At 39.1% G+C, this 27714-nt stretch overlaps 1 protein-coding gene and 1 pseudogene across 4 annotated transcripts; one reads left to right on the forward strand and one right to left on the reverse strand.

Moving 5' to 3' along the window:
* Nucleotides 1-419: 419 nt before the first annotated feature.
* Nucleotides 420-27466, reverse strand: RTCA (RNA 3'-terminal phosphate cyclase). Of its 4 annotated transcripts, XM_046021644.1 has the most exons (11): nt 27224-27464; nt 27035-27135; nt 25104-25247; nt 21084-21207; nt 17488-17546; nt 15990-16131; nt 15276-15400; nt 13252-13310; nt 6154-6248; nt 4070-4174; nt 420-776 (listed from the first exon to the last, which is right to left on the reverse strand). In XM_046021644.1, the coding sequence occupies exons 1-11, from the start codon at nt 27266-27268 to the stop codon at nt 675-677; spliced, it is 1101 nt and encodes a 366-aa protein (XP_045877600.1). In that variant the 5' UTR covers nt 27269-27464; the 3' UTR covers nt 420-674. The 4 variants fall into 4 exon arrangements, with proteins under 4 accessions (XP_045877600.1, XP_045877609.1, XP_045877616.1 ...); XM_046021653.1 differs by lacking the exon at nt 25104-25247 and having other exon boundaries at nt 27224-27466; XM_046021660.1 differs by lacking the exon at nt 27224-27464 and having other exon boundaries at nt 25104-25262.
* LOC123946926 lies at nt 5394-6133 on the forward strand (annotated as a pseudogene).
* Nucleotides 27467-27714: the final 248 nt, after the last annotated feature.

The raw sequence follows: 27714 nt of genomic DNA on the forward strand, positions 1-27714 counted from the left end.
ATAGAATGTGATGAAAGGCACACTCTGTTCTAAAAGGTGCTCAATTATTTTTTAATTAGATTTTGAGCCTGGTGAATGTTTTGAAAGCCAAACAAAAACATACCAAGGCTGAAATTTTGGACAAATTTACTAGGGTTCAAATTTTGCAATCCTCATTGTTTGATTTCAAAACATTCCAGATTCAAAATCAATATTTACCAAATGCCTGTTGTAAAGAAGGTACACATAATTTGAATGAGAAAGTGCTTATTAAATGTTATTGTTGACACAACAAGTACTTGTGCAAAAAGTTGTCCCATCATACTTTACATAAGGTTTTGGTAAAGTGATTAGAACGAGACCCAAATTACAGACCAAATCTACATCCCTGACTTAATCTATTATATAAGAAGAAAAACACACTTCAGGTGGAAAGAATGTTCTATTTCAATACTTTAATACTGAAACCAGCTATCATACACATCCATCAGCTCTTTCATTTCCTTGTCCTTATCTCAGGAGATAGTCGAAGTAAGATTAATTTGATGAAGAATTCTCAGCAAATCTACAACACTCTGTACTTCATCTCCATGCTTATGTCAGGTTCTTTAATAAGTTACTTCTTATTCATTGTTTTCTAGTATTTACGGATTAGTGCAACACATCATTGAGGTATTATTTAAAAGGCAAATACCCTATAGATATGGATTTGTCATTCCAATTCCTTGGCACTCAATAATATAAGTGTCTTTAGATGCATCTTCTTCATCTTCTGATTTCTTCACAGAGAATTTAGCCTGAAACCAGAGAAGTGTTTAGTATATAAGTAATATGAGGAAGGATGAAAGGAGAACCCACAAATCCTACTTAAAAAGTCAGGTAATTAACATCTACCTCATTTTACTGAAGCAGCTAGAGGCACAAAGATCAAATGACTCATGAGAAATTCAGTAGTCTGGATATAAAATATTTTGCTCCAGAACCATGACTCTTGTTCAGAAATAATGCTTGTGCACTTCTGTCAGAATGTATAGCCTGCCAGAATGTATAGCCACTCCATAATCACTGAATCAAAATCCCAGGATGTCTGTAGACTAGGCAATCATCATTTTTAAAATCTCAACTGTTAACTGTAACATACCTTCACTACCTACTTCCTAAATTTTTTCTCAAACAGGGCACTGAAGCATTTATACTTCTCTTATTTTGTCAAGTATCAAGTTTTCAATTTCCCTCAAATTTTTCTTGCCAATTTAATTCCCTAAGTATGCTATTCAAAAAAAATCTAGTTCAGAGAAGGAAGTTGGGGAGAGGCTCTTCATCTTTACTGGCTTAACAGTGTTATTTTTTTTTTAAAGATTTTATTTATTTATTTCACAGAGAGAGATCACAAGTAGGCAGAGAGGCAGACAGAGAGAGTGAGAGGGAAGCAGGCTCCCTGCTGAGCAGAGAGCCCGATGTGGGACTCAATCCCAGGACCCGAGCCGAAGGCAGCAGCTTAAACCACTGAGCCACCCAGGCGCCCCAACAGTGTTATTTTTGACTTGTTAACTAATTCAAGTTTGGCTTTGAAATATAGGATCTCCATCACTGTATTCTGGAAACTTTTTTTTTAAAGCTACTGTGTTCATTCTAACAAAACAATTAAAATCAAAACAACTGAGTGGGTTTAATTTGTAGCAAAGGGATTTCAAGGGTGCCTAAAACCTTAGGATTCTATGAAACACCATTTGAAAACCATCACTTTGAGGCCCTGTTAAATAATAATATTCACAAATTATTCCAGTTTCAGTTTTATGTGGCAGTGTATTGATACATACACAGTAATACTGAAAATTATTGCTGAAAGAATACACACTGAATTCTGAGCTATACAGCCAAATTATTTATGTAATTACATATGCATAAATATTTTTTCACACTGTAAGCATTATATAAACATGAAACATAGGAACAGTCAAGGAAACCATTTCTAACCTATATACAAACATATTGAAAACTACAAAAATTTAGAGCTGGAAGGAGTCTTAAGGGACTATGCACCAGTCTCTGATTTTACAGATCAATTATCTGCACAGAGGCACAGAAAGACAAAGCAGCTCACCCAAAGTCCCTCAGTTAAAAGACAACAAAGCTAAAAATAAACCAGAGCTATAAATGCCAGGTCACTGTACTTTTCACTGGGTACTCACTTCAAATAACATGTCAGCATCTATTACATGCAAAGTACTATAAAATGGAAGATCAAATGAATACAATTTGGTCCCTACTCTCAAGGAGATCATAGTCCACAAAGAAAGACAGCATTAATGGAAATAGAGCATTAATGGAAAAATAAAAAATACAGCTAACGATCTCTCAACATCAAATATAATTTGCCTTTAATTCCTATTAGCCTTTTCCTACAACTGAACCAAAATTTATCTATGCTTTTTTCCTTTTTTTTTTTTAAAGACTTATTTATTTATTTTAGAAACAGAGAGAGAGAAAGAGCACAAGCAGGAGGGGCAGGAGGAGAGGGAAAGAGAATCTCAAGCAGACTCTGTACTGAGTGCAGAGTCTGATGTGGGCCTCGATCTCACAACCATGAAATCAAAACCTGGGCCAAAACCAAGCGTTGGACGCTTAACTGACTGTGCCACCCAGATGCCCCTTATCTATGCCCCCATGTTATTAAAAATCGTACAAATAAACTGGAGGGAGTAGGCCAACAATGACCTTGTGCTTAGTACACGTTTATAGTGGCTTTTTTTTTTTAAACAGTGTGATTTATAATTTTTAAAACTACTTAAGGTCAGCACCTTCATAAAATTCTGACTTATAAATTTTATATCACTTTATGAAATTACAAAGACTATAGCAAAATGGAACTATGCAAAGTTACTGGAAAAGGCAAGAAATGAAGCTGTGTGCGTTAAGTGTAAAAAAAGTACAAAGAGAAAACACTTTTCAGAGGAAAATTACCTAAAGGTCAACAGTGGTTTTACTAGCAAAAGGGAATTATGGCACTTTTTTTCAGCTTATTTTCCAAATTTTCTATAAAGAAATTATATTAGTTCCAGATGAGATAAACATGTTAGTAACTTTTTGAAAAAAGGTATAATAAAAGTCACTTTTTAAAAAAAGGTACAATACTAAATCTTATTTCACTAAAAACTCTAAGTCTAGTCTTCTAAAAGTTAAGAGGGCTGGTATGAAAATTTCAGCAAATATTCCTTTCTATCATAGAATCACAAGAAAATGAAACATTTAAATTATTATATAAATATTTAAGTTTATGGCCAATTATAAATCCCCTATGATGTGATTTCATAGTTCTCACCAAAACATCCTTACTCTGTAAGGCAGTACCACATGTGGGCTCTGATGTATGCTTTCCTGGGTTTACTCAAAGTACAGTTCTGCCACTAAGAAACTATATAGTCTTGAGCAATTAATTGAATCCCTCTACCTTACTTTATTCACATGGAAAATGGGAATAATAATAAACAACCATCTAAAATGGTTATGCAGAGGTGCACCTGGATGGCTCATGAGCATCTGATTCTTGATTTCAGCTCAGGTTGTGATCTTGGGGTCCTGGGATTGAGCCCCATGTTGGGCTCCACACTTGGCGGGGAGTCTGCTTGAGATTTCCCTCTGTCCCTCCCCCAGCTCTTGTGCTCTTTCTAATAAGTAAATGAATCCTTACAAATAAGTAAATATGGGGTGCCTGGGTGGCTTAGTCAGTTAAGCCTCTGCCTTGGCTCAGGTCATGATCTCATGATCTCATGGGATCGAGCCCTGCATCGGGCTCCCTGCTCAGTGGGGAGCCTGCTTCTTCCTCTCCCTCTGCCCTTCCCCCTGCCTGTGCTCGCTTGCTCTCTCTTTCTCTCTCAAATAAAGAAATAAAATCCTTAAATAAATAATAAAGTGCTTAAGCAGAATAAGATGATGCAAGTAAATTGCTGAGTTAGCTCAATGTCTGTCACACAGGAAGTACTAGGTGAGTGACAGCAATTATGATTATCATTAAATTTTCTGTCTATTACAACCTAACTCAAAACTGGCTACAATAAAAATCAATTACTCTCGCTAATGAAATACTCACCTTTGCTAGTTGTTCAGCAAAATGTATAGCTGTTTGTGTATGGAGTGTAACTGGTCCTGTTTTTATTCTGGAAACGCCACAGGCTAATGCCATGAAAATGATCAGCTATTAAAAAAAGAACAAAGAAGAAAAATTTCACACTTTTACTAGTATTTGGAGTTAAAATTCTACTCCTTACCACATGAAAACACTATTTGAAATCAAAAGAGCTAAAAGAATTTCTACTTTTTTCTATTATCATTCTGAAGATAGAAAACCTTTGTCACCTGCAGTCTGTGATATCGTATAGAAATGCTTAGCAGCAGTTGTTAACATAGGTTTTCTAAAATCACTGTTTAAGAATAAAATATAGAGTTAAAAGCTAATCTATTTAATCAGACCGACTGTCTCTACAAGCTAGAATAAGACAAACTTCTTCCACTCTCTAAAATTACATATTAATGGGTAAATAAATACACTAATACAGAATTATTGGCAGTATAGAGTCCACCAGGGTAAGAAGAGACTAGAAACAAGGGAAATTGTCTTAAGAAACTAGTTAAAGCAGTGAGTGGGGGGTGGCGCCCGGCTGGCTCAGTCAGAGGAGCATTCAACTCTTGATTTTGGGGTTGTGAGTTCAATCAATCCCCACGCTTAGTGTAGATTACTTAAAAATAAAATCTTAAAAAAAAGAAAGAAAGAAAGAAGAAACTGGTTAAGAAATCCTGAAGAGTGTATTTTTAGATACAGATTGCTGATTTGAGATTAAAGAGAAAAAAGTGTGGTGGAAAAAAAAAATCTATCAAGACAGTGGACCATAAAAAGATCTTACTTGGAAACATTCACCAGTATCTCTCCATGTAAGTAGATATGTTAAGTTTCAGAGGTCTATGACACATCCAAATGGAAATACTGACAGACGCAAGGGATATGAATTTGGAGTTAAGGAGAAAAGCCTGAGCCAATGATATAAATTTGGGAGTTGTTTGTATACAGATGGTACGTAAGCTGTGACACTGGACGAAACAACTGAGGAAGTGAATATAGATACAGAAAAGATGCATGAGCCTGAGTCTAGGGATTTTCCAAAATTTAGAAGTTGAGAAGATGAAAACAATAGTAATAACAAACTAGCAAAAAGACTAGAATACACAGCCAGGGAGAAAAGAAAGATAATAATGTTTCAGGGAGCAAGGGAGGGGGCGTCTGGGTGGCTCAGTTGGTTCAGCACACATCTCCTGATTTTGGCTCAGGTCATGATCTCAGGGTTGTGAGATCCAGTCCTGTGTCGGGCTCTGTCCTGGGCGTGGGTCTGCTTAAGATTCTTTCCCTCTCCCTCTGCACCCACCACCGACTAAAAAATTTAAAAATTAAAAAAAGAAAGCAAGTGAGGAAAATATTTCAAGAAGGAAAGAACGATCCGTTGGGTCAAATGCTGTAGCCAGGTCAAGCTGAAAACTGAAATGTGAGGTATGTAATTCCAGAATATTTAAAAACTGGAACTAGGACATGCCAATTAGTCAATGATTAAGTCAATGATTAAAATTTATATTCAGACCTAATCCCAGCTGGTCCACCTGAGACCCCCTGAGCGCCAACCCTAGTTCCCCATGCGGTCCCATTTCCACTCCAACAAGATGAAAGAAACTGTCATGAACCAGGAGAAACTTGCCAAACTGCAAGTACAAGTGCGCATTGGTTCTTTGCTTGCCCAAAGAAGAGGATGGTTCATAGAATTGCTACAGCAGATGATAAAAAACTTCAGTTCTCCTTAAAGAAGTTAGGGGTAAACAATATCTCTGGTATTGAAGAAATGAATATGTTCACAAACCAAGGAACAGTGATCCACTTTAACAACCCCAAAGTTCAGGCATTGCTGGCAGCGAACACTTTACCACCATTACAGGCCATGCTGAGACAAAGCAGCTGACAGAAATGCTACCCAGTATCTTAAACCATCTTGGTGCAGACAGTCTGACTAGTTTAAGACTGGCTGAAGCTCTGCCCAAACAATTGGTGGATGGAAAAGCACCACTTGCTACCGGAGAGGAGGATGATGATAAAGCTCCGGATCAACAAGGTCTCTCTCCTGCAAGCATGCTTACCTGGTCTTGCAGATACTCATCCACAGCGCCACCGTGTCTGAGATTTGCTAAGAGCACTTCAGCAGCTTCAATTCCAACCTTGTCCGCATTTACACCTATGACAGACACGACAGGAAAAAACTAAATTATGAAGAGGCAAAAAGTTGAATTACTATATCCCAGTTAGCACTGGTATAACATTTTTTTAGGCCTCTGAATTCACCCAATGCAATTTTTAGGATAAGACCTTTAAAATACTTAGTCTTCTGGGAACTTAGCACAGGTAAATCATTTGTATCTTTATATGAACCTAGTGGAGGAAAAACCAGGCTGCTTTGGCCCCGTTTTAAAAGTACTAATTATGAGGGGCAACTGGGTGGCTCAGTTGGTTAAGTGTCTGACTCTTGGTTTTAGCTCAGGTCATGATCTCGGGGTCACATGGGGCTCTGCACTCAACATGGAGTCTGCTGGGGATTGTCTTTCTCCTCTGTCCCTCCCGTTTACATAGTCTCTCTCAAAATAAATAAATAAATCTTTAAAAAATTTAAAAAAAAAGTACTAATTACGAAACCAATTTATAACCAAGTTATGATCCCATAATGCTATGCCTCAACTTCAAAATTTAAAATATGCAGTTTATGTGTGTTATAATTAGTCTGCAGGCAATTCTATTAGAATTAAAGGATTTTTTAAAACTCAGAATTAATTTTCATCTAAGGAAGAGCAGATAAAAATGCTCATATCAGGGGCACCTGGGTGGCTCAGTGGGTTAAAGCCTCTGCCTTCGGCTCAGGTCATGATCCCAGGGTCCTGGGATCGAGCCCCGCATCCGGCTCTCTGCTCAGCGGGAAGCCTGCTTCCTCCTCTCTCTCTCTGCCTGCCTCTCTGCCTACTTGTGATCTCTGTCTGTCAAATAAATAAATAAAATCTTTAAAAAAAAATGCTCATATCAAAAAAATTCTCATATTAAATATTGTAAAATTTTATTCCTTTAAGGTTTAAATAGGCATTATCTTATTTTGAAAATAAGACGGAATATTTATTGCCATCCCCTACTCCCTGTTTCTCCACATGCCCCAAATCTTTATACAATGCTGAATACAAAATAAGGCTGTCAAAAGTAGTAGAATATCAAATGATTTTTTTTTTAAGATTTGTATATTTATTTGAGAGAAAGAGAGAACGAGCAGGCGGAGGTGCAGAGGGAGAGAGGGAGAGAATCCTCAAGCAGACTCCCTGCTGGGCACAGAGCCTGACTCAGGACTGGTTCCCAGACCCTGAGATCATGACCCAAGCTGAAATCAAGAGTCAGCTGCTTAACTGACTGAGCCACCCAGGTGCCCCTCAAATGATTCTTTTAAAGTATTTACTTTAAACTAAAAGAAGTCCCTGACTACAAATAAAAATGTCTTTTAAGGGGCGCCTGGGGGGCTCAGTGGGTTAAAGCCTCTGCTTTCAGCTCAGGTCATGGTCCCAGGGTCCTGGGATCGAGCCCCGCATGGGGCTGTCTGCTCAGCAGGGAGCCTGCTTCCCTTCCTCTCTATGCCTGCCTCTCTGCCTACTTGTGATCTCTGTCTGTCAAATAAATAAAATCTTTAAAAAAAAAGTCTTTTAAGGCATGAGAGTGTAATTAGTTTCTATTTCTATATTTGGAAATTTATTTGATTACATATATGCCTCAGTAAGATTTCCCAGAAAAGTGGAATTTTCAAAATTTTAACTGTTTTTCCTTACAATGGTTATCATAATATAATAAATATCTTCACAATATCCATCAGTCAAGTACATGACTGAATGAAGTGATTTGGAACATGTGGTATGAATCTCAACCACTCAGCCTCTCCTCTTTCCTTTTCTAAGTGGAGATGGAAATGGAGATGATAAAAGCTGCAAAGTTGTTACAGATATTAGAGGTAATATTTATAAAGCACATATTACTGTGACTGGTTCATAATAAACTATTAATAATAAGTTAATACTGAGTACCTAGTATGTGTGTCCCACCACTAAGTAATAGTAACTGGTTCCTTTGGTAAGGCGACATAAGAAAATACTCATATATTAGAGAATCAGAGGATAAGCAGGTACTAAGCTTTTAAGGTATAAACTATACCCCCAATGAAAGTTCAGAAAAGGAAAAGATTATAGGTTCTAGAACAATTAGAGAATGCTTCATGGAGCATAAAGGACTCACATGAGTACTTGAAGAATGGCTAAAACTTGCACAGAGGATGAGGGAGAAGGAAAGAATTTCTGGCTTGGCAGTAAGATTTCCCTGCCAGGTGGTAAACTGTTTCCCAGAGCCATTCATACTCCCTCTCACCCAGCCGCCTTGATAGTAAATAACAGTACAAATGGATCTACATCATTACCAGCTATTACTAGAGGTCTGTGGCAACTCAACGAAATGAAGTATGTATGAGAAATCTGCTTATCAGTACTATTCTACACAAAGAAGAGCAAAACTCTAATTTCCTCTGAAATTTTAATGCTTTCCTACGGACAAACAATCATCTGGTATTTGGGGTATTTCTTAAAAACGTCTCAACTTTGATGGTTTGTAACAGCAAATTAAAATTCATATTCAATGATTTGGGTGTTTTCTAGCTTATAAAAAGAACAATATTATAAAATGGTTATAGATTAAAAAGAGAAGGCCAAAGGATTGATTTTAGGACATTAGAGGGATGCCATGAATTACCACATATACTGAAGGAGGGAAGGAAAGTGCTTACTCTAACCTGGGCAATTTCCACACACAGGAAACAGGGACTGATTAACCAGAGGCACAGTCATCTTAGCTGACCATTCTGCCACCACAGTAAAGAACATAACTGAACAGGACCTGGGCAGCTCAGGCAGCTAAGGGCCCAACTATTGATTTCATCACAAGTCATGATCTCAGGGTTGTGAGATGGAGCATATAGCTTAAGATTCTCTCCCTTTCCCTCTGTCCCTCTTCCCCGCTCACTCTCTCTCTCCCTCTTAAAAAAAAAAAAAAAAAAATTTAATTTTAATTTTTAAAAATGTTTAAAGAACATAACTAACTGAAAGACAAGAGCAAGCAAAGAATACACAACAATGTAAAGACAAAATATATCCTGTCCATACAGCTATCATATAAAGTTGGAAGAGGTCTTAACATACAGCTAGTGGTCCAATCTCATTTTTCAGGAAAGGAGAGCCCAGAGTCGCCATGCAGAATCTTGGTGGGACTGAATCTTCCGTCCTCTCATTCTCAGTCTGGTGCTCTGTTACAAAACACTGCCTCCATCCAAACCCCCAGATCTCTCAAATGAAACCAAACCTTACTTTTGTTACAACATCAAAGAATGTTATAGCCGGAAGATTCTCCAGGCTGTCTCTCACTCAATAGATAAAGAAACGAAGATCAAATATTTTTAATGACTGAGACGGTGAAAAATGACTAGTTTACAGATTACTGTTTCTTTTATTTATTTTTTTAAGATTTTATTTATTTATTTATTTGACAGACAGAGATTACAAGTAGGCAGAGAGGCAGGCAGAGAGAAGAGGAAGCAGGCTCTCCGCGGAGCAGAGAGACTGATGCAGGGCTCGATCCCAGAATCCTGGGATCATGACTTGAGCTGAAAGCAGAGGCTTTAACCCACTGAGCCACCCAGGTGTCCCCAGGTTACTGTTTCTACCACAACCGACGGCATGGACAAGCAGCGAATGCTTCTGGTAATAATGCTTAGATGTTAGCACTCAGGGTCTGGTAATTTTCTAGTTAATTTCAATCAGAAACGAAAGGGGACATTTTCTCATCAAAAATGAAGGGGGACAATGGAAGCTACGACATTCTCTCTGATATCCTTAAATATATACACCACCTAGACTGAGCGATAAGACCCCAAGCTGCCTTGACATTAACTAATGACATCTCATTTGACATCTATGCCTGCTAGGAAACAACGGAGAGCACCAGCAGGAGTCAGTCACTCTGAGCAAGTATGTTGCCCTATCATCTATTCCCTCCTTCTGTTATAACTCTAGAAAAAAGTACTGTGCACTCTGAAACTGTATAGTCCAAAGGCAGCTTCAAAGTAAAAGTGGTCTCATATGACAAAGTAAGAAAAACTATTGATGGAATAGTAGACATTTTTCAGAGCAGGCAGGCAAAGTTCATTCTAGGTGTTGCTGATAACAGAGTACTAGTCACTTTACAATCTCAATGCAACATATCTAAAACTATTGTCTACCCTGGCAAACTAACTCGACCTTCTATATCACAATTTGTAAATGTTTCCAGTTAGCCAAGCTAGCCTTCCTCACTTCCCATTTGCAACTGGTCACCAAATACCTACTCCCCATCCTAATACCCTTGTTATCAGTACTCCTCTCTCTAGGCCCAGTCACTGCTTTCCTTTGTATAGACCCTCACCATTTCTGACCTGAACAGCTACAACAGTCTTGTCCTCCTGCCTCCAATATGATTTTCTTCTTATCCTCCACATATCTACCAGAATTATCTTTCTAAAGATCTGATATTACATTCCTCCTTAAAATCTTTATGTTTTCATGATGAAACTCAAAGTCCTTTCCATGGCCTATGAAGTGCTTCAACATCTGGCCTCTGTTAACCTCTCTAACCTCATCTCCACTCCCCCACTCCAGATCCTGTACCTGTCATACTTGGTTGTACTGCCCAAACAGAGAATACAACTCTTTTATGTCAGCACTGTCCTGTGTCCTTCCTCCTTAGCTCACTTTGTTGTCTGGCTAATTTCTACTAATCTAAAGAAAACTTTGGAGAATCGCTGAATGGCAGAAGCCAGATTTGGGGTTAACCAGTCCCTAAAGGAGAATTAGCTGTTCTTCCCCTATGTTCCTTTGGTACCCTGGGAATAGTAAAATCATTGTACTGTCCTGTCTCCTCTGTCATACTAAGCCAGGAAGCAGGACAGTGGCTCTTCCACTATGACCACAGAATACACTACCTGGCACATCTTGGTACCCAATGAACTCATATTCTACCCAATGTCTGTCCAGCACTTATCACGTTTTACATGGGCTTCTAGTCCCTGCTTTATATTTTCCATTATCTTTGCTTTCTCAAGACTGTTAGGTACAGGGAAGAATCAGTGTGGCTCACTATCCACATTGATTCCTCCTCATATCTAACAAGTAACTGGCGTACTCTCAATGTGTATTTTTGATCACTACTTCTCAAACTTCAGTGTATGTCAGAAGTATCCAGTGAGCTTTTTTTCCCCCAAATGTATTTACTTACTTACTTATTTATTTTTTATTGTGTTATGTTAGTCACCATACAACACATCATTAGTTTTTGATGTAGTGTTCCATGATTCGTTGTTTGCATATAACACCAAGTGCTCCCTGCAACACGTGCCCTCCTTAATACCCACTGCCAGGCTCACCCATCCCCCCACCCCCTCTCCTCTAAAACCCTGTTTGTTTCTCAGAGTCCACAGTCTTTCATGGTTTGTCTCCCCCTCTGATTTCCCCCAACACCCTTCTCCTCTCCATCTCCCAATGTCCTCCGTGTTATTTCTTATGCTCCACAAGTGAGTGAAACCATATGATAATTGACTCTCACTGCTGGACTTATTTCACTCAGCATAATCTCCTCCAGTCCTATCCGTGTTGATGCAAAAGTTGGGTATTCATCCTTTCTGATGGCTCCAGTGAGCTTGTTAAAAGATTCTTGGGCCCAAATTCCAGAGATTTTAATTTGATAGGTATGAAATAAACCCCCAAACATGTATTTCAAACAAGTTCCGAGATGATGCTGCTATGCTGCTGGTCCACTAATCATACTTTATATAGCGCACAGTTTTAAGTAGAATTCATTTATATCATATTCATTATGTCATTATGATTTTACTTATTCCATTATGTTGATAAGATCTGATACCCAACTGGTATCTACATCAACCAAGTGAGCAGACTAAGATTTACCTGAAATTTTTTATTTTCAGCAGTAATAAATGTGGTTAAACAGAACTGAAAGGGTAAGTACCTTTTAAACATCTACACAGTAGCAATAAAGTAAGCAGCTACCACAAATAACAAGGAGTCCAACCAGAAGTGACCTCAGTGGCAAAAGTAACTTCAAATATTACAATCCAATGTATACACTTATCTCCTCTCTCAAATATACTAAATCTTAATTACACTTCCCTTTCACAAAAGTATTCAGGTTTTTTGAAATCACCAATGTAAGAACTGATGCAGGAAAGATTCACCAATAGACACTAAAACCACTGGATGAAAGCTGTAGAGGAATAAGATAACAAAATGGTCTCAAAGTATTATCCCAGATGACTTATTACTTTTAAAAAGGGAAAGGATTTATAACCAACAGACCTGGAAGACATTGCTTTAACCAAGTGATCACAGCCAGCTTTATCAATAAAGGACAAACTGACATTATCACCAACCCTGTTATGATGCAATGGAATGTACATAGTCACCTATTCCTACTAAAAATGTTTCACCTGAATATATCTAATCATGAGACAATCAGACAAATCCAAATTGTGGGAAATCCTAGGAGAAAATGGCCTGGACTTTTCAAAATGTCAGTATCATGAAAGAAAAAGAAAGGTGAAACTATTCTGTAGTAGAAAAGAAACTAAGCAGACATGACCAATTAGGTGAGTGGTCAAAAAAACAAAAACAAAAACAAAACAAAACCACTGCTGTAAAAAATATTTTGGAGACAACTAGTTACATCTGAATATAACAGACAAATTCTCTGGGTGTAAAATGGTATTGTGATTACTTGGGTATTACTCTCTGAACATCCGTGCTACAGTATTCAAGGATAAGACACAGTGTCTGCAACTGACATTGAAATAGTTCAGAAATTCACAAACTTGTAGCCAAAAGCTCATTACTGGTAAATCTTGGAGAACAGTAGATTAGCCATTCAGCTTTTCTATAACTTTGAAATTTTTCTAAGTATGAAGTTAGGAGAAAGACTGAAAATTTAACTGACTCTAAAACATAATCCATTAACCATATCCTTTTACACTTACCATCAATCACACTATAACATTCAAATCCTAACAGATAATTAAAAAATTTTACACTAGCACTGGAAATTGTGGACCGCCATTCATTTATCTGTACCTCGTTTACCAAGCGATGATCCAGCAAACAAACAGCCGGTGGATGTCTCAGCAATAATGCTATATAGGAAAAAAAAAAGTATTACTATCTATGATATATTCTAAAATTACATGCAAATACAATATAGTGTAATTGTGATTATTTAAGTATGTAGAATTAGATCTATCTAATAAATTGCAAAAGTGAAATTGTCTACATAGGGAGTGACACAACTAGTACAGTCCAACTTCCCCAAGGCATCAGTATCCTTTAGCACTTCCGACAAGAAGTCACACTGGATTCTAATCAATTCACAGGCAAGGAATGACTCTTCTTGAAGTTCTGTCATCCACAATAAATGATACCATTTCTACTACATTATGAAGTATTTTATGAGGGGCGCCTGGGTGGCTCAGTGCGTTGAGCATCGGTCAATATTGGTCACCAACTCAGGGTTGTGAGATCAAGCCCTACATGGGGCTCTACGCTCAGGGCAGAGTATGCTTGAGATCTCTCTCTCACTCTTCCTCTGCCTCTTTCCCCACTCAGGTTCTCCCACTCCCTTAATACAGACTGCTATATACTTAGGATATTATATATGAACCTCATGGAAACCACAAAACTAAAATGTTGGTACACAGAAAATAAAGAAAACACCAAGAGAAAGAACACTACCAAAAGTTATCAATCACAAAGGGAGAAAGAGAACACAAGAGAAACAGAAGACTACAAAAACAACCAGAAAACAATTAACAAAATGGCAATAAGTATATATCTATCAATAATTGCAAAGCCAGTAGCAACTCCTGAAGTGTCCATTAATAGAGAAATAGCGAAAGAAGATGTGGTATGTATATACACAATAGAGTATTACGCAGCCATAAAAAAGAATGAGATCTTGCCATTTTGTGTGCTAAGTGAAATAAGTTAAAGAGAGACAAATACACAATTTCACTTATATGTGGAATCTAAAAAACAAAAGCCCAAACAGATCCATAAATACAGGACAAACTGAGGGCTGTCAGAGGGGAAGGGATGGGGGATGGGCAAAATGGGAGAAAGGGATTGGGAGATACAGGGTTTCAGTTACGGAATGAGTAAGCCACAGGGATGAAAGGCACAGCATAGGGAATACAGTACATGGTATTGTAATGGCATCATAAGGTGACACATGGAAGTTGCATCTGTAGTGAGCAAAACGTAACATATTGTCAAATCTTGTCAAATCACTACATTATATACCTGCATGCCAACTATACTTCAATTAAAAAAAGAAAAGATCTTTCTATAGAAATGATTGGTATTGCTTTAGTTTTTATTATTATTATTTTTTTAAGATTTTATTTATTTGAGAGAGAGAGAGAGAGCACAAACAGGAGCAGTGGCAGAGGGACAGGGAGAAGCAGGCGCTCCACCAAGCAGGGAGCCTGATGCAGGGCTCCATCCCAAAACCATGGGATCATGACCTCAGTCAAAGGCAGATGCTTAACCCACTGAGCCACCCAAGTGCCCTGTTTTACAGTTTTTAGATAGTACTATCAAGTGTAGGACATGCATTTAAATCCTTTAAGAGAAACTCTGAAAGTCTTTTTATCCACAAGAGACACTCTCATACTTCAAAAGATTAAAGCATTTTTATATTTAAATCAATAACTCTTAATTAAATTAATATAATTCTTTTCTAAATAGATCTTTGCCAGATCTAACATTTACATGTCAATGGACTTCACATTTGAGGTACAGAAAAACAACTGGAAATGTCTCTCGAGAGGATCAGCTTCAAAGACTAACTTCTGATTAGCTTATGAGCTAGCTTAAGAGTGAAAGAACTCTTACAACGTAATGAAAAGCAAACCATACCCAGAGAAAAATTCTGAAAAAAATAATGGTCTTAATTCATCATACTGCTGTTTTAGATAGGAATGTCCTTAAAAATATGCCTTTTTAAAACTGTACTATTTCAACAGAAAAACTACAGATCTTTTACTTAAACAGGATAATTATTTCAGACCTCTCAGTGCCCAGGAAAAAGTGTATTGTCTCACATTATTCCATTTCCATTGCCAAAGGCTTGGTCTTTAGGTTCCTGAACAGGCTGGATGTTAACATAAAGATCCCTAATCTCCTTTCTGATGCATCTTACGGCAGCCGCTGCCATATCTTTTGCTACCTATTTTGGCAAGACAGAAAAATAGAATGAAAGAAATTAATGATTATTTTGACAATTACTCTCAAGCCTGCAAAGGAACATACAATAATTAATAACTTTTATGTGCATTATATAAAAACTAGACTTTCAAGAGTAAAGAGCATAGATATTTAGGAAAAATTTTTAATGAAAAAAATCTATTAAAAAATTATGTGCGTTAGGGGGACCTGGCTGGCTCAGTCAGTAGAGAATGCAACTTTTTTTTTTTTTTTAAAGATTTTATTTATTTACTGGAGAGAGAGTGAGAAACAGAGCATAGAGGGAGAGGGAGAAGCAAATTCCCCACTGAGCAAGGAGCCCAATGAGGGACTCAATCCCAAGACCCTGGGATCATGACCTGAGCCAAAGGCAGACACTTAACCGACTAAGCCATCCAGGCACCCCATGAACTGGAGCATGCAACTCTCGATCTCAGGTGTCTAAGTTCTAGCTCATGTTCAGCATACAGAGTATTTAAAAATAAAATCTTCAAAAAAAATGAGTGCTTTCAATAATTTCAAAATTTATATGACATAATACCAAGACCCACATACACTTCCAGACAACTTACTTTAAATGGCAAAACACCAGCAACAAAAGCTCTTCCATATATCTTAGTCACAGAGCCACGGTCAGTTAAATTTATTGGATTCAACTGTTTAACTGGTGACATTCGGACAATCACTTCACCACCCCCTTTTGGGTAGTAGCCCCTATAGAAAGTATGATAAACACTCACATAAACTGCTTGTACAACAAAAATAAAGCTAAACGTTTACAATAAAATAACATGTGAATGATCTCCAAACATATAGTTCATGTTTGAAATTTCCAAGTGATGTTTTGGATCTGTGCTGTCCAATATGGTAGCCACAGACTGCATGTGACCATTTTAATTTAAATGTAATTTAAAACTCAGCTTCCCAGTCACACTGGCCACATTTCAAGTGCTCAACAGTCATATGTGGCTAGTGACTACTATATTGGGCAGATAGGGAACATCCCCTCAACACAGAAAGTTCTTTTTGACAGTGGTGTTTTAGAATATTAAGCTCCTTGGCAGCAGCACTTTGTCTGTTTTGTTCCTGCTATATTCAAGGGCCCTAAAATAACATCTGGCAAGGAGGAGGTCCTCAGTAATATATGACAAATACTGAAGTAACTAAACGCTAACAAAATTGTAACTCAAATACTGAGTGTCACTTTATTCTATAGAGGATGCCGGCAACATAAAGAAGAGAGTAACAGCGCTCCTACCCACAGAGGAGCTCCCCCTCTGATAAAGAGATGGCCGCACAGACAACCTACTAGACCACATCAGGCTGTAAAAAGACCACAAGAGAGGTGCAAATATGAATTCCAACGGAGACTCACTCATGGACAATTCACACAAGAAATCATAGGTTACACTATGAAAAAATGTAGGATTTCTAGTTTTTAAGAGAGCAGGAGAGGAAAAACATGAACAAAGAAATGAAAACCCAAAGGCAGAGTGGTTTAAAGAGCAAGTAAACGTGTGTTAGAATACATGGGGCGTGGGGGTGCAGGGAATGAAGCTAGAAAGGTAAACTGGAACAATGGACCAAGGCTGTCGCACACGTAAATGCCTCATGAAGAAATCTGGCCTTGTTTTTATGTGGCAGAAGGGAAGCCTTGAAGAGAAATAATCTGAAAAATCAATATGTTTCTTTGGAAAATAACTGATTTGCATTGTGGAGGAGAGTCCCTTTTATGACCCTGCCATGCATAATCTACTTTCTGCATACAGAAAGTACTCAGTCTGTGCTGAGCATGGATAACACCAGACGTGAAGGTCTCTCAGTGAGGCGATTCCCTTGAAAATATTTCTTCCTAGAAATAAGCAAACACCATATGTGGCTGCTTTCAAGTCCCCATGCCCCCTTGCTGCTTTCTGTTTTTAAGCCCAGGAAGCACAATTATTTCCTACAAACTCTATTTCCTAGTTATTACAAGAAGTAGTGGGTTCCAGAATAATCCTCTAATGTCTCGCTTTCCCACAATTTTAAGTATAAATAGTGGGTCGAAGGGCTAACAAATAAGTAACTTACCTCATTTTAATATCACAATTAAATGTGAAACCAAATTTTTCCACAATTGGCTTGAAAACCTGAAAAATCAGTTTGTTGTTACTTAAAGCACAAATATTCACTGATTCAACACGCATATTTATTAAACCAAAGTGCTCTGCACTGAGCTGGCAAGAAGGCACTATGGATAAATATTGATACAAAAATACGTGGAGAGTTCTATTTTTCAAATAAATAACTGATACGTAAACCAAAATTAAAAGTTTAACATTTAATTGGTCAGGGCTGTACCAGTCTATCTAATGAAAAAACTGTCAGAACTCAGGATACTTGATCCTAGTGGTTATTTTACTTCGTAGGACAATATTTCCTAACCCTTCACTATATAATGCATAAGAAATTAGGGGATATTGGTGAATACCATTCCAACCTGCTGTCTCAAATTTTTTTAAGGATTTATTTATTTGAGAGAGAAGAGAATGAGAGGGGGAGGGCTACAGGGAGAGGGAGAGAGGGAATCCCAAGCAGGCTCCATGCCCACCATGGAAGCCAACATAAGGCTTGATTCCATGACCCTGAGATGGTGATTTGAGCCAAAATCAAGGATGTGGATGCTCAACCGACTGAGCCACCCAGGCCCTGCCTTCTCAATTCTTTTATACATTGAAATCTCACTGCATATATGTTTATCCTCATTTTTCCCATTTAACATTATAAACAAAAGCATTTTTCTGATATCATAAAATTTTTCCTAAACAATATTTAAATAGCTGCATGGCATTCTAGCAAATTTATTTACCCATTCCCTGAGTTTTCATTATTACATAATTATGTATATAATGATTATTATAGTATATAATGCTCTGCTCAAATACGTTTAACATTTATCTTTTGCTTCAGTCTGTAATATTTAATTAGGGTCATTTCCTTGAAATGGAATTATTAGGTGAGGAGAGATTAACTTTCATTACGCATCCTGACAAACTAAATTTTAAAAGACTATAGCACCTAGGGGCGCCTCGGTAGCTTAGTCAGTTGAGCATCTGACTCTTGATTTTGGTTCAGGTCATGATATGGGGGTTGTGAGATCAAGCCAATGCTGGGTGTGGAACCTGCTTAAGATTCTCTCCCTCTACCCCACCAACCCCTGTTGCACTCTCCCTCTTAAAAAGAAAAAAGATTATACCACGTATTAAAATGGAAAAAAAAATTTAAATTATCAAGTGCTGGGGAGATGCAGAATAGCTGAAACTCTTATAGGGTGCTGGTGAAAGTGCAAAAGAATGCAGCTACTTTGGATACCAAAACAATTTCACAATTTGTCATAAAGTTAAATATATACTTACTATTACAATCAATCCCTCCCCTTGGTACTAAACCAAAAAAAATGAAAAGTTATGTTCACATAAAAGCCAGTACATATATGTTTATAGCGACATTCCATACTGCCAAAAATTGGAAGCAAACCAAAAATGTCCTTCAGCAGATGAATAAATTGCTAAACAAACTGGCCCATCCATATAGTAGAATACTACTCTGCTTTTATTGCTAAAACAAGTCACAGGGATGAATCTCAAACATATTATGGTAAGTGAAAAAAAAAAGGCCCAAAAGGCTACATACAATATTATTCTTTTATATGGCACTCCAAAAAAAATGCAAAACTATGTTTACAATATAGATCAGTAGTTGCCATGGGCTGGGGTATGGGACTTATAGCAAAGGAGTATGAGGGAATTTTTTTTTTTTTTTTTTAGATTTTTATTTATTTATTTGACAGAGAGAGATCACAAGTAGACAGGCAGGCAGAGAGAGAGAGAGGGAAGCAGGCTCTTCTCTGCTGAGCAGAGAGCCCCATACGGGGCTCGATCCCAGGACCCTGAGATCATGACCTGAGCCAAAGGCAGCAGCTTAACCCACTGAGCCACCCAGGCGCCCCATTTTTTTTTTTTTACAGTGATTCTGTATCCTCATTGTGGGCTGGTTAACAACAATATGTCAAAAATCACAGAACTGGGAACACCTGGGTTGTCAGTGGGTTAAGAGTCTGCCTGCAGCACAGGTCATGATCCCGGGATCCTGGGATCAAGCCCCACATTGGGCTCCCTGCTCAGAGAGGAGTCTGCTTTTCTTCTTCTGCCTGCTGCTCCCTCTGCTTGTACTCTCGCTCTCTGACAAATAAATAAATAAAATCTTTTTCAAAAAAGTCCAGAGGGGCACCTGGGTGCCTCACTCATTAAATGTCTGCCTTCAGCTTGGGTCATGATTCCAGGGTCATGAGTCCGGCTTCTCCCTCTCCCACTCCCCCTGCTTGGGCTCCCTCTCTCACTGTGTCTCTCTCTGTCAAATCTTTAAAATAAAAAAAATTTATTTAAAATTATTTAAAATAAAATTATTTAAATAAAATAAAATTATTTAAAATTAAAAAATAAAATAAATTAAATAAAAATAAATTTAAAATAAATTTAAAAACCGCATAGAATTGTACATTAAAAAGGTGTATTTTACTATAATTACACTTCAACAAATCTGGAGGGGGAATAAAAGATACCACTTTTCTCTCCTACTAACTATATAAGCATGCTAAGTTTTATCATTTTCAAAATTTACAGTCAAAATATGGTACTTAATTTTTTTAAATTTTATCTTACTGAGGTAAGAACATATAACATGAGATCTACCCTCAACAAATTTTTAAGAGTGTATTATTGCTGACTATAGGTAAATGTTGTACAGATCTCTAAGAGCTTATTCAACTTGCTAACTGAAACGTTATGCCTATTAATTAGTAACTCCCCATTTCCCCCTTCCCTCTACCTCAGGCCACTCTTTGAGTCTATGAATTTGATTACTTTAGGCATACGAGTGGAATTCATGCCCGTTATTTGTCTTCACGTGACTGGTTATTTCACTTAGCATAATGTTCTCAAAGTTCATTCATGGGGTCATATATTCTAGAACGTCTTTTTTTAAGGCTGAGTAGTATCATACTCTATGTATATGCTACATTTTCTTCATCCATCATCCATCAAGAGACATTTAGGCTGTTTTCTCATCTTGGCTATTATGAATAATGCTGCAATGAACATGGGAATGCTAGTATCTCTTGAAGATCCTGATTTCGATCCTTTTTTATAAATACTCAAAAGTGGGATTTCTGGATAAGATTGTAGTTTTGTTTTTAATTTTTTGAGGAATCTTCACACTGTCTTCCTTAGTGGCTGCACCATTTTGCATTCCCACTAATAGCGTGCAAGGGTTCTAATTTTCAATATCCTCACCAACTCTCATCAAGCACAGTGTTTAATTCTTAAGTTTTTTATTCCAAATCATAATCATAATTCCTGTATTTATATAACAACTGGTTTATGTAAGTAATATAATTCATGTAACAATACATTTGAGCTTTTAGAAGAATTCACTATGAACATTGTTCTAAGATACAACACAAAATCTAAAGTAAACATAATCCCTTACCCTCTCCCACAAAAGAACTAGACACCATGAAGAAATGAACAGGTATGCACACAAACCACTCAGATATATTCAATAGAGGATAGAGATTCAGAAGAATACATGAGAGATCATCTCAGTTCATCAACAACAAAGGTCCTTACCATAGCTGTGTAATCAATCTGTGGTGCCATTTCAGCATTAGTTCCACCTTTTAAACGAAGCTCTGATGGAGCAGCAGCAAAGAGAACACAGGGCATTGAGACCTGCATCAAGAGGCACACACTCCTAAGAAGAAGGCAAAACAGGGTTAGCCACATTTTCTTTCTAAAGTCTCAAGAACATGGTGTTACTACACATCAAAATGAGCTGAGCACAGACAACTGGGAAGGCAGGTATGTAACCTCCAGTTTAAAGTTTAAAAACACCCCATTAAAAAAGAGGGGCACACTTGGCTGGCTCAGACAGTAAAGCATGCAACTCTTGGTCTCAGGGTCATGAGTTCGACCCCCACACTAGGCGTAGATCTTACTTTATTTTTTTTAAAGACTTATTTGTCAGAGAGAGAGAGAGCACAAGCAGCGGGAGTGACAGGCAGAGGGAGAAGTAGACTCCCTGCTGAGCAAAGAGCCTGATGTGGGGCTCAATCCCAGGACCCCAGGATTATGACCTGAGCCGAAGGCAGATGCTTAACTGACTAAGCCACCCAGGTGTGTCTAGATCTCACTTAAAAAACAAAAACAAAAAACAAAACACCACAGTAACTACGGAAATCCTGAATCTTAAAGACAGCATTTCTGGGGGGCCTGGGTGTCTCAGTTGAGCGACTGTCTTCGGCTCAGGTCATGATCCTGGAGTACCAGGATTAAGTCCCGCATCGGGCTCCCTGCTCAGTGGGGAGGTCTGCTTCTACCTCTGACCTTCCTCCTCTCATGCTTGCTCTCTCTCATTCTCTCTCAAATAAATAAATAAAAGGAAAGACAGTATTTCATAGAAGGAACTTAAATAGAAGGGCCTTAAATGATCAGCAAATCTAGGTTTGAATCCACCTCATTAGTCGTGTGATCTTTAAGTTACATAGAAGTAAAAAAAGAATTTTTTAAAAATAAAACTATGCTTATAGTTTTTATAAAAGGATTCTTGAAAGTGTGATCTACGAAAATCCATTTAATACAGTTAAAGCCTAAAAATACAGCAAAGAAAATAGAGTCAATTAAATTGTAATAACTTTTCTTTTTTTTTTTTTAATATTTTATTTATTTGACAGAGAGAAATCACAACTAGGCAGAGAGAGAGGAGGAAGCAGGCTCCCTGCGGAGCAGAGAGCCCAATGTGGGGTTCCATCCCAGGACCCTGGGATCATGACCTGAGCCGAAGGCAGAGGCTTTATTTAACCCACTGAGCCACCCAGGCGCCCCTGTAATAACTTTTCTACAATGACAGACAGTTACACACACAAGTCAAGGCCAAGGTCAAGAAATACTTAAATAATTACATCTGAATCTCTACCACGCACAAGGCTTTGTTCCGGATATCAAGATACAGTACTTACCATCATGGAGTTTATGATATGATGGAATAATCTTTTACAAAGACTGACAGCTGAATAATTTACACTGAAGTAAGTTTAAAGGAAATAATCCTTGCTGTAACTCAGCTCTGGTCATTATAGTAAAATAATGTGAGAAATCACGTGAATTAATTCTAGAATATGCAGTATTTTATAAAGTGATACCCTTGGTCAGATTATCTACGTGAGCTGTCACATTCATACAGATTGTGGTATAGATTAGACATAGCCTCTAATACCAAAAGACAGAACTTTACTTAACTTCTCATGTGAAACGTGAATAAAACCTGGAAATGTTTAGTTTACAGTAAACCATAAGGTTAACACTACTTAATTTCTCAGTGTTTATTCCCTCTGAGGACCCCAAAATTTAAAGTGTTTCCCCTCTCTGCAGATAAAATCAGATTCTAAGAATAGTAAAAAATCCTCAGGGACACCTGCATGGCTCAGTTGGTTAAGTGTCTGCCTTAGGCTCAGGTCATGATCCTGGGGTCCTGGGATCGAGACCTGTACTGGGCTCCAGCCCAGTATTGGGCTCTGTGCTCAGCGGAGAGTCTGCCTCTCCCTCTCCCTCTGCCCCTCCCCACCATGAGATCTTGCTCTCTCCATCTCTTTCTCAAATAAATAAATAAATAAATAAATCTTTAAAAAAGAAAACCTTAACTTTAGGAGAGTAAGAAATGACAAAAACAAGGGTAGACACCTGAGAAAACACATGGTACTATAATCACAGTGTAAGATAAAAACGTTAGAATGTGAATAAGTAAGATACATTTTCTTGCTAGGAAAAAGCTTAGTTTAAGTCTCATGAATGGAGCTGGATTTGCAACTTTAAAATCATTTCCCATATAGTCTGGTGGATTAGAAGCCAGAAGGCCTATATTCTAATCTAGTTCTGTCCCTGACTCCATGACTTTGGGTAAATCACTCAACCCCAGAGGCTCTTTATTCTCTCATTCACAAAGTGGAAGAAGAACTGGAAATACATGGTTTCTATTTTCCCTCTTGCAGCTTCAAAATTCTGTAATTCTGTTTTAATCTTTAGACAGTTGGTTAACTATCTAACTTCCCCCCTTTCTATACAGGAGAATATCCAAAATAACATGTTGGCTATAAAGAAAGATACCTCAAAATTCCTTAATCCCCTTAGAAAGTTCTCACTCAGAAAATTTCACCTTAGGCCTGGCAGCAGGTCCCTTTTCACAGAGGTTTATTCACACCATACCCAAGTCTCAATTACCACTAAATATTTTCTATCTTTTTTTTTTTTTAAGATTTTATTTATTTGAGAGAGTGAGAGAGAGAGCACGGGGTGGGAGTGGGGGGTGAAGGGGGGCAGAAGGCAAGGAAGAGGAGCAGGCTCCCCACTGAGAAGGAAGCTTGATTCAGGGCTTCTTCCCAGGACTCTGAGATCATGACCTGAGCGGAAGGCAGATGCTTACCCACTTAACCGACTAAGTCACCTAGGTGCCCACTAAACATGTTCATAAACTAAAATAATCAAAATCTACTAAAACAGTTTCTGATACAAAGTAGCATCAGGTTTACATCAGTAGTTCTTATTTTATCAAATTTCCCAGTAAAAATAGGATTTTGGTAAAACGATATGGTTTACAATAGCAATCAGCCAAATAACTCAGAAAACAAAAAATGTGCTCTCTATGTGTTATCAATAAAAGGAGGAATTCTTGGGGCACCTGGGTGGCTCAGTGGATTGAGCCGCTGCCTTCGGCTCAGGTCATGATCCCAGTGTTCTGGGATAGAGCCTCACATCGGGCTCTCTGCTCAGCGGGGAGCCTGCTTCCCCCTCTCTCTGCCTGCCTCTCTCCCTACTTGTGATCTCTGTCTGTCAAATAAATAAATAAAATCTTTAAAAAAAAAAAAAAAAAGGAGGAATTCTTGGAAAAGGATAAAGGCTCAATTTAATTGTTAAATATCCATTTCCAAAGGGGGGAACCCCAAGATCAGAGCTAAACATTTCTAAACAGGGTAGCTTAAGCATCTATTAAAAGACAACAAAAATACCTAGACTAATAGTAGAATATGGTCTATAATTAGCAGCAAGCCAAGAACTAGATAGGCTACATACAATGCAAAAACTACTCTTACTACAGAGCATAAACACTTGGTCATTTTCCCACAGTCAGTTTCTAAATAATAAAAAGAAACAAACAGGCTATACCATGCACAAAGGAAAATTCTAGATTTAATAGCTACAATTAATAAGCAATTAGATACCCAAAACTACATCATCTCTGTCCCTAAGAGGTTAGTGTTTTATCTCCATTTTAAAAGTGAAAAAGTGGGGCACCTGGGTGGCTCAGTGGGTTAAGCCTCTGCCTTCAGCTTCCAGGGTCCTGGAATCGAGCCCCGAATAGGGCTCTCTGCTCAGCGGGGAGCCTGTTTCCCCCTCTCTCTCTGCCTGCCTCTCTGCCTACTTGTGATCTCTGTCAAATAAATAAATAAAATCTTTAAAAAAATTAAAAAAAAAAAGTGAAGAAGTTAAAGCCCAAAGAAGTTAAGCAACTTGTCTAGTAATGGTAGGTGGTACCTGCACCTGAATCCAGGTCTAACTCTAAAACCCATGCTTCAGTGGAAGATAAGTGATACATACCCTGCTGTCTTGGTATCTGCTGTGTGGATTCCACCTTTAATCTTCTCTGGTGTAAACATTATTTCTGTCGAGCCGATTTCTGCCCCCTCCAATTGCCCATCACACAAATCTCGAATCATTTCCAGTCCAGATAAATGTTGAGGCCTTCAGGTCATAATACTGCATCAAAACGTGTGCATTCAGACTGCCTATAGCCCCACATTTTATGACCCATTTATAAAACTGCAATGGCAAGAAAAGAGCAAGGTCTAACCACAACAAGTGCCATATCTTCAGTGTCAGAGCTTCTTTTGAGTTTTTAGGGACCTAGACTACCTGCTTGAAGGCATCATTTGGTTCCTTCCAAACCACTTGCTTTAGCTAAAAGCACATACATAGATGCACTGTTGCAAATGAGAAGTATACAGAGAGGAAAGCTGAAAACTTATCCCAGGGCCACCAATCTCACGTGCATGTCATTGAATAATCTATGGAACCTGTTATGGGCTGAATGGTGTTCCTCCAAAATTCTTATGTTGAAGCCCTGACTCCTAATACCTCAGATTCTGACTCTATTTGGTGTTACGGCCTTTAAAGAGGTGATTAAGTTAAAAAGAGATGGGGGACAGCTGGCTGGCTAGTTGGCTGGCTGGCTGGCTGAGTCAGTAGAGCATGGGACTCCTGATCTTGGGGTTGTAAATTCAAGCCCCATGTTGGGTGTAGAGATTACTTAAACATAAAATCTTAAAGAAAGAAAAGAAAGAGGCAGTTAGGGTAAGCCCTAATCTATTCTCTGTGGTATCTTTATAAAAGGAGATTAGGACATACAGAGACATGAGGGGTACACATGCATATAAGGATGACCATGTGAAGAGGCAGCAAGAGTGAGGCCATCTCCAACCCAAGAAAAGAGGATGGAAAGAATCTTCCCATATGGCCCTCAGAGGAAACCAGCCCTGCCAGCACCTTGATCTTGGACCTGCAGGTTTCAGAACAGTGAGAAAAAGAAATTTCTGTTGTTTAGGCTACCCAGTCTGGTATTATGGCAGCTCTAGCAAACTAATGAAGTACCTAACACATTCTTAATAAATTGGATTTTCCTTCTGGTGAAGTTGATTGCTGCAAACAACTGGTGTGACTAAGGTAATTAATGTTTGCACACATTAATAATTGCCTTTTAATAATTTCAAAATGGAATGTGGATAAAATAAAAGACCAAGAGATTGCTCATCTATTACAATGTCCAAAGGAATCAGTTTGGCTTCAACCTGAGTCCCCTTCTAATAGGTGCCTATACCTGAAACTTAGCTAGTGACCTGCTTGGTTTCCCAGACAAAACGAAACAAGTTCAAGGGTCAACGTGTTTCCTTGTCCACAACTGGTAATTCTGATTGTACTCGTAACTTCTTAGAGGTCCGAATGTAAGCTAGAATAATATGTTAGGGTCCTTGCCTGAGCTATGGTTCTAAAATGTGCAGCAGCAGAGAATACACTGGTTAAAAAGTGGGGTTTCCTCCCGCCCTCCCGGCTGTGCTCTCCTGAACCCTCGTGCCCTTTGCCGCAACCTCTCCAGGTACTTAATAAGCCCAATGACGTGAGAAAACATTTAAAAGACAACTAACTCATCAGGAGACTAGAGAACTTTAGCTATATAGAATGAACGTGGGCCTATTTTCTCAACTTGCCCCTTCAGGCTGTCAAGATCGCACAGCCCCTACGACCGCTAACCGCCCCAGATGGAGCACGGTGTCCCGGAGCCTTGAGGCTAGCTTCAAATTCCTCAACCTTGGGGCGGGTTCTAACACGCCTCACACCCGGGCTGCCAATTCCCCAGCCACACAGGGCGACCCAAACCCCAGGCCCGGAAACAGCAGCCCGTCTCTCCTCCCCCGCCCAGCGCTCGCTCACCCGCATCCCCCAGTCCCCGCCCGCCCCCCAGCGCCCCGATTCACCTCAGGCCAGGCGTGCTGCGGCCGGCTCGGATCTTCTGTACCCGCAAAGGGAGGCCCAGGAGACAGCTCAGGGCTGTAGACACCCTCAGGATCTGGCCTCCCTGCCAAGGGTGTGGGTGGGAGAGGAGAGAAAGAACATCAGACGGGGAAGCTCGCTTTCCTACGCCACCGGCCCTGCCCCGCACTCACCCCTTCCATGATCCCGCCGTCCACCTCCACCCGCTGACCCGCCATCGGGGGCGCCCTGCGGACCGGCCCGCTGCGACAAGGCCTCTGCCGGAATGGGAGGAAGAAAAGATGCTCGCCCCGGCCCCGCAGCTTCGAAGCTTCCGTCCCGCTTGGGGCCGCGGGGGCTTGCGGAAGCACGAAAGCGGCGCCGACTCCCGGGAAACCGGAAGCAGCGGAAACAAACCCCAAAACTCCGCGCGGAGACCCGGGATCTCCCCGCCCAGCGGCAGTGCGCGTGCGTGCCACGGCGCTTATAGGGGCGGTTCCCCAAATCCGACGCTCTCCGGGAGATGTGGCGACTGCCTGGCAGGCACCCTGGGGCTCCGCAGTAGATTCGTCGCTTGAAAACACCAGCCCCCCTAGCTCAGCAAAACACGCAGACTGAAGAAACTCAAACCGGATTCTCCGGTTCCCTCGGCGGGCTTCTGCAAACATCTGTGTTTATCTCTTTT

Source organism: Meles meles, chromosome 1 (genome assembly GCF_922984935.1).
Source record: "Meles meles chromosome 1, mMelMel3.1 paternal haplotype, whole genome shotgun sequence".
NCBI lineage: Eukaryota > Metazoa > Chordata > Mammalia > Carnivora > Mustelidae > Meles > Meles meles.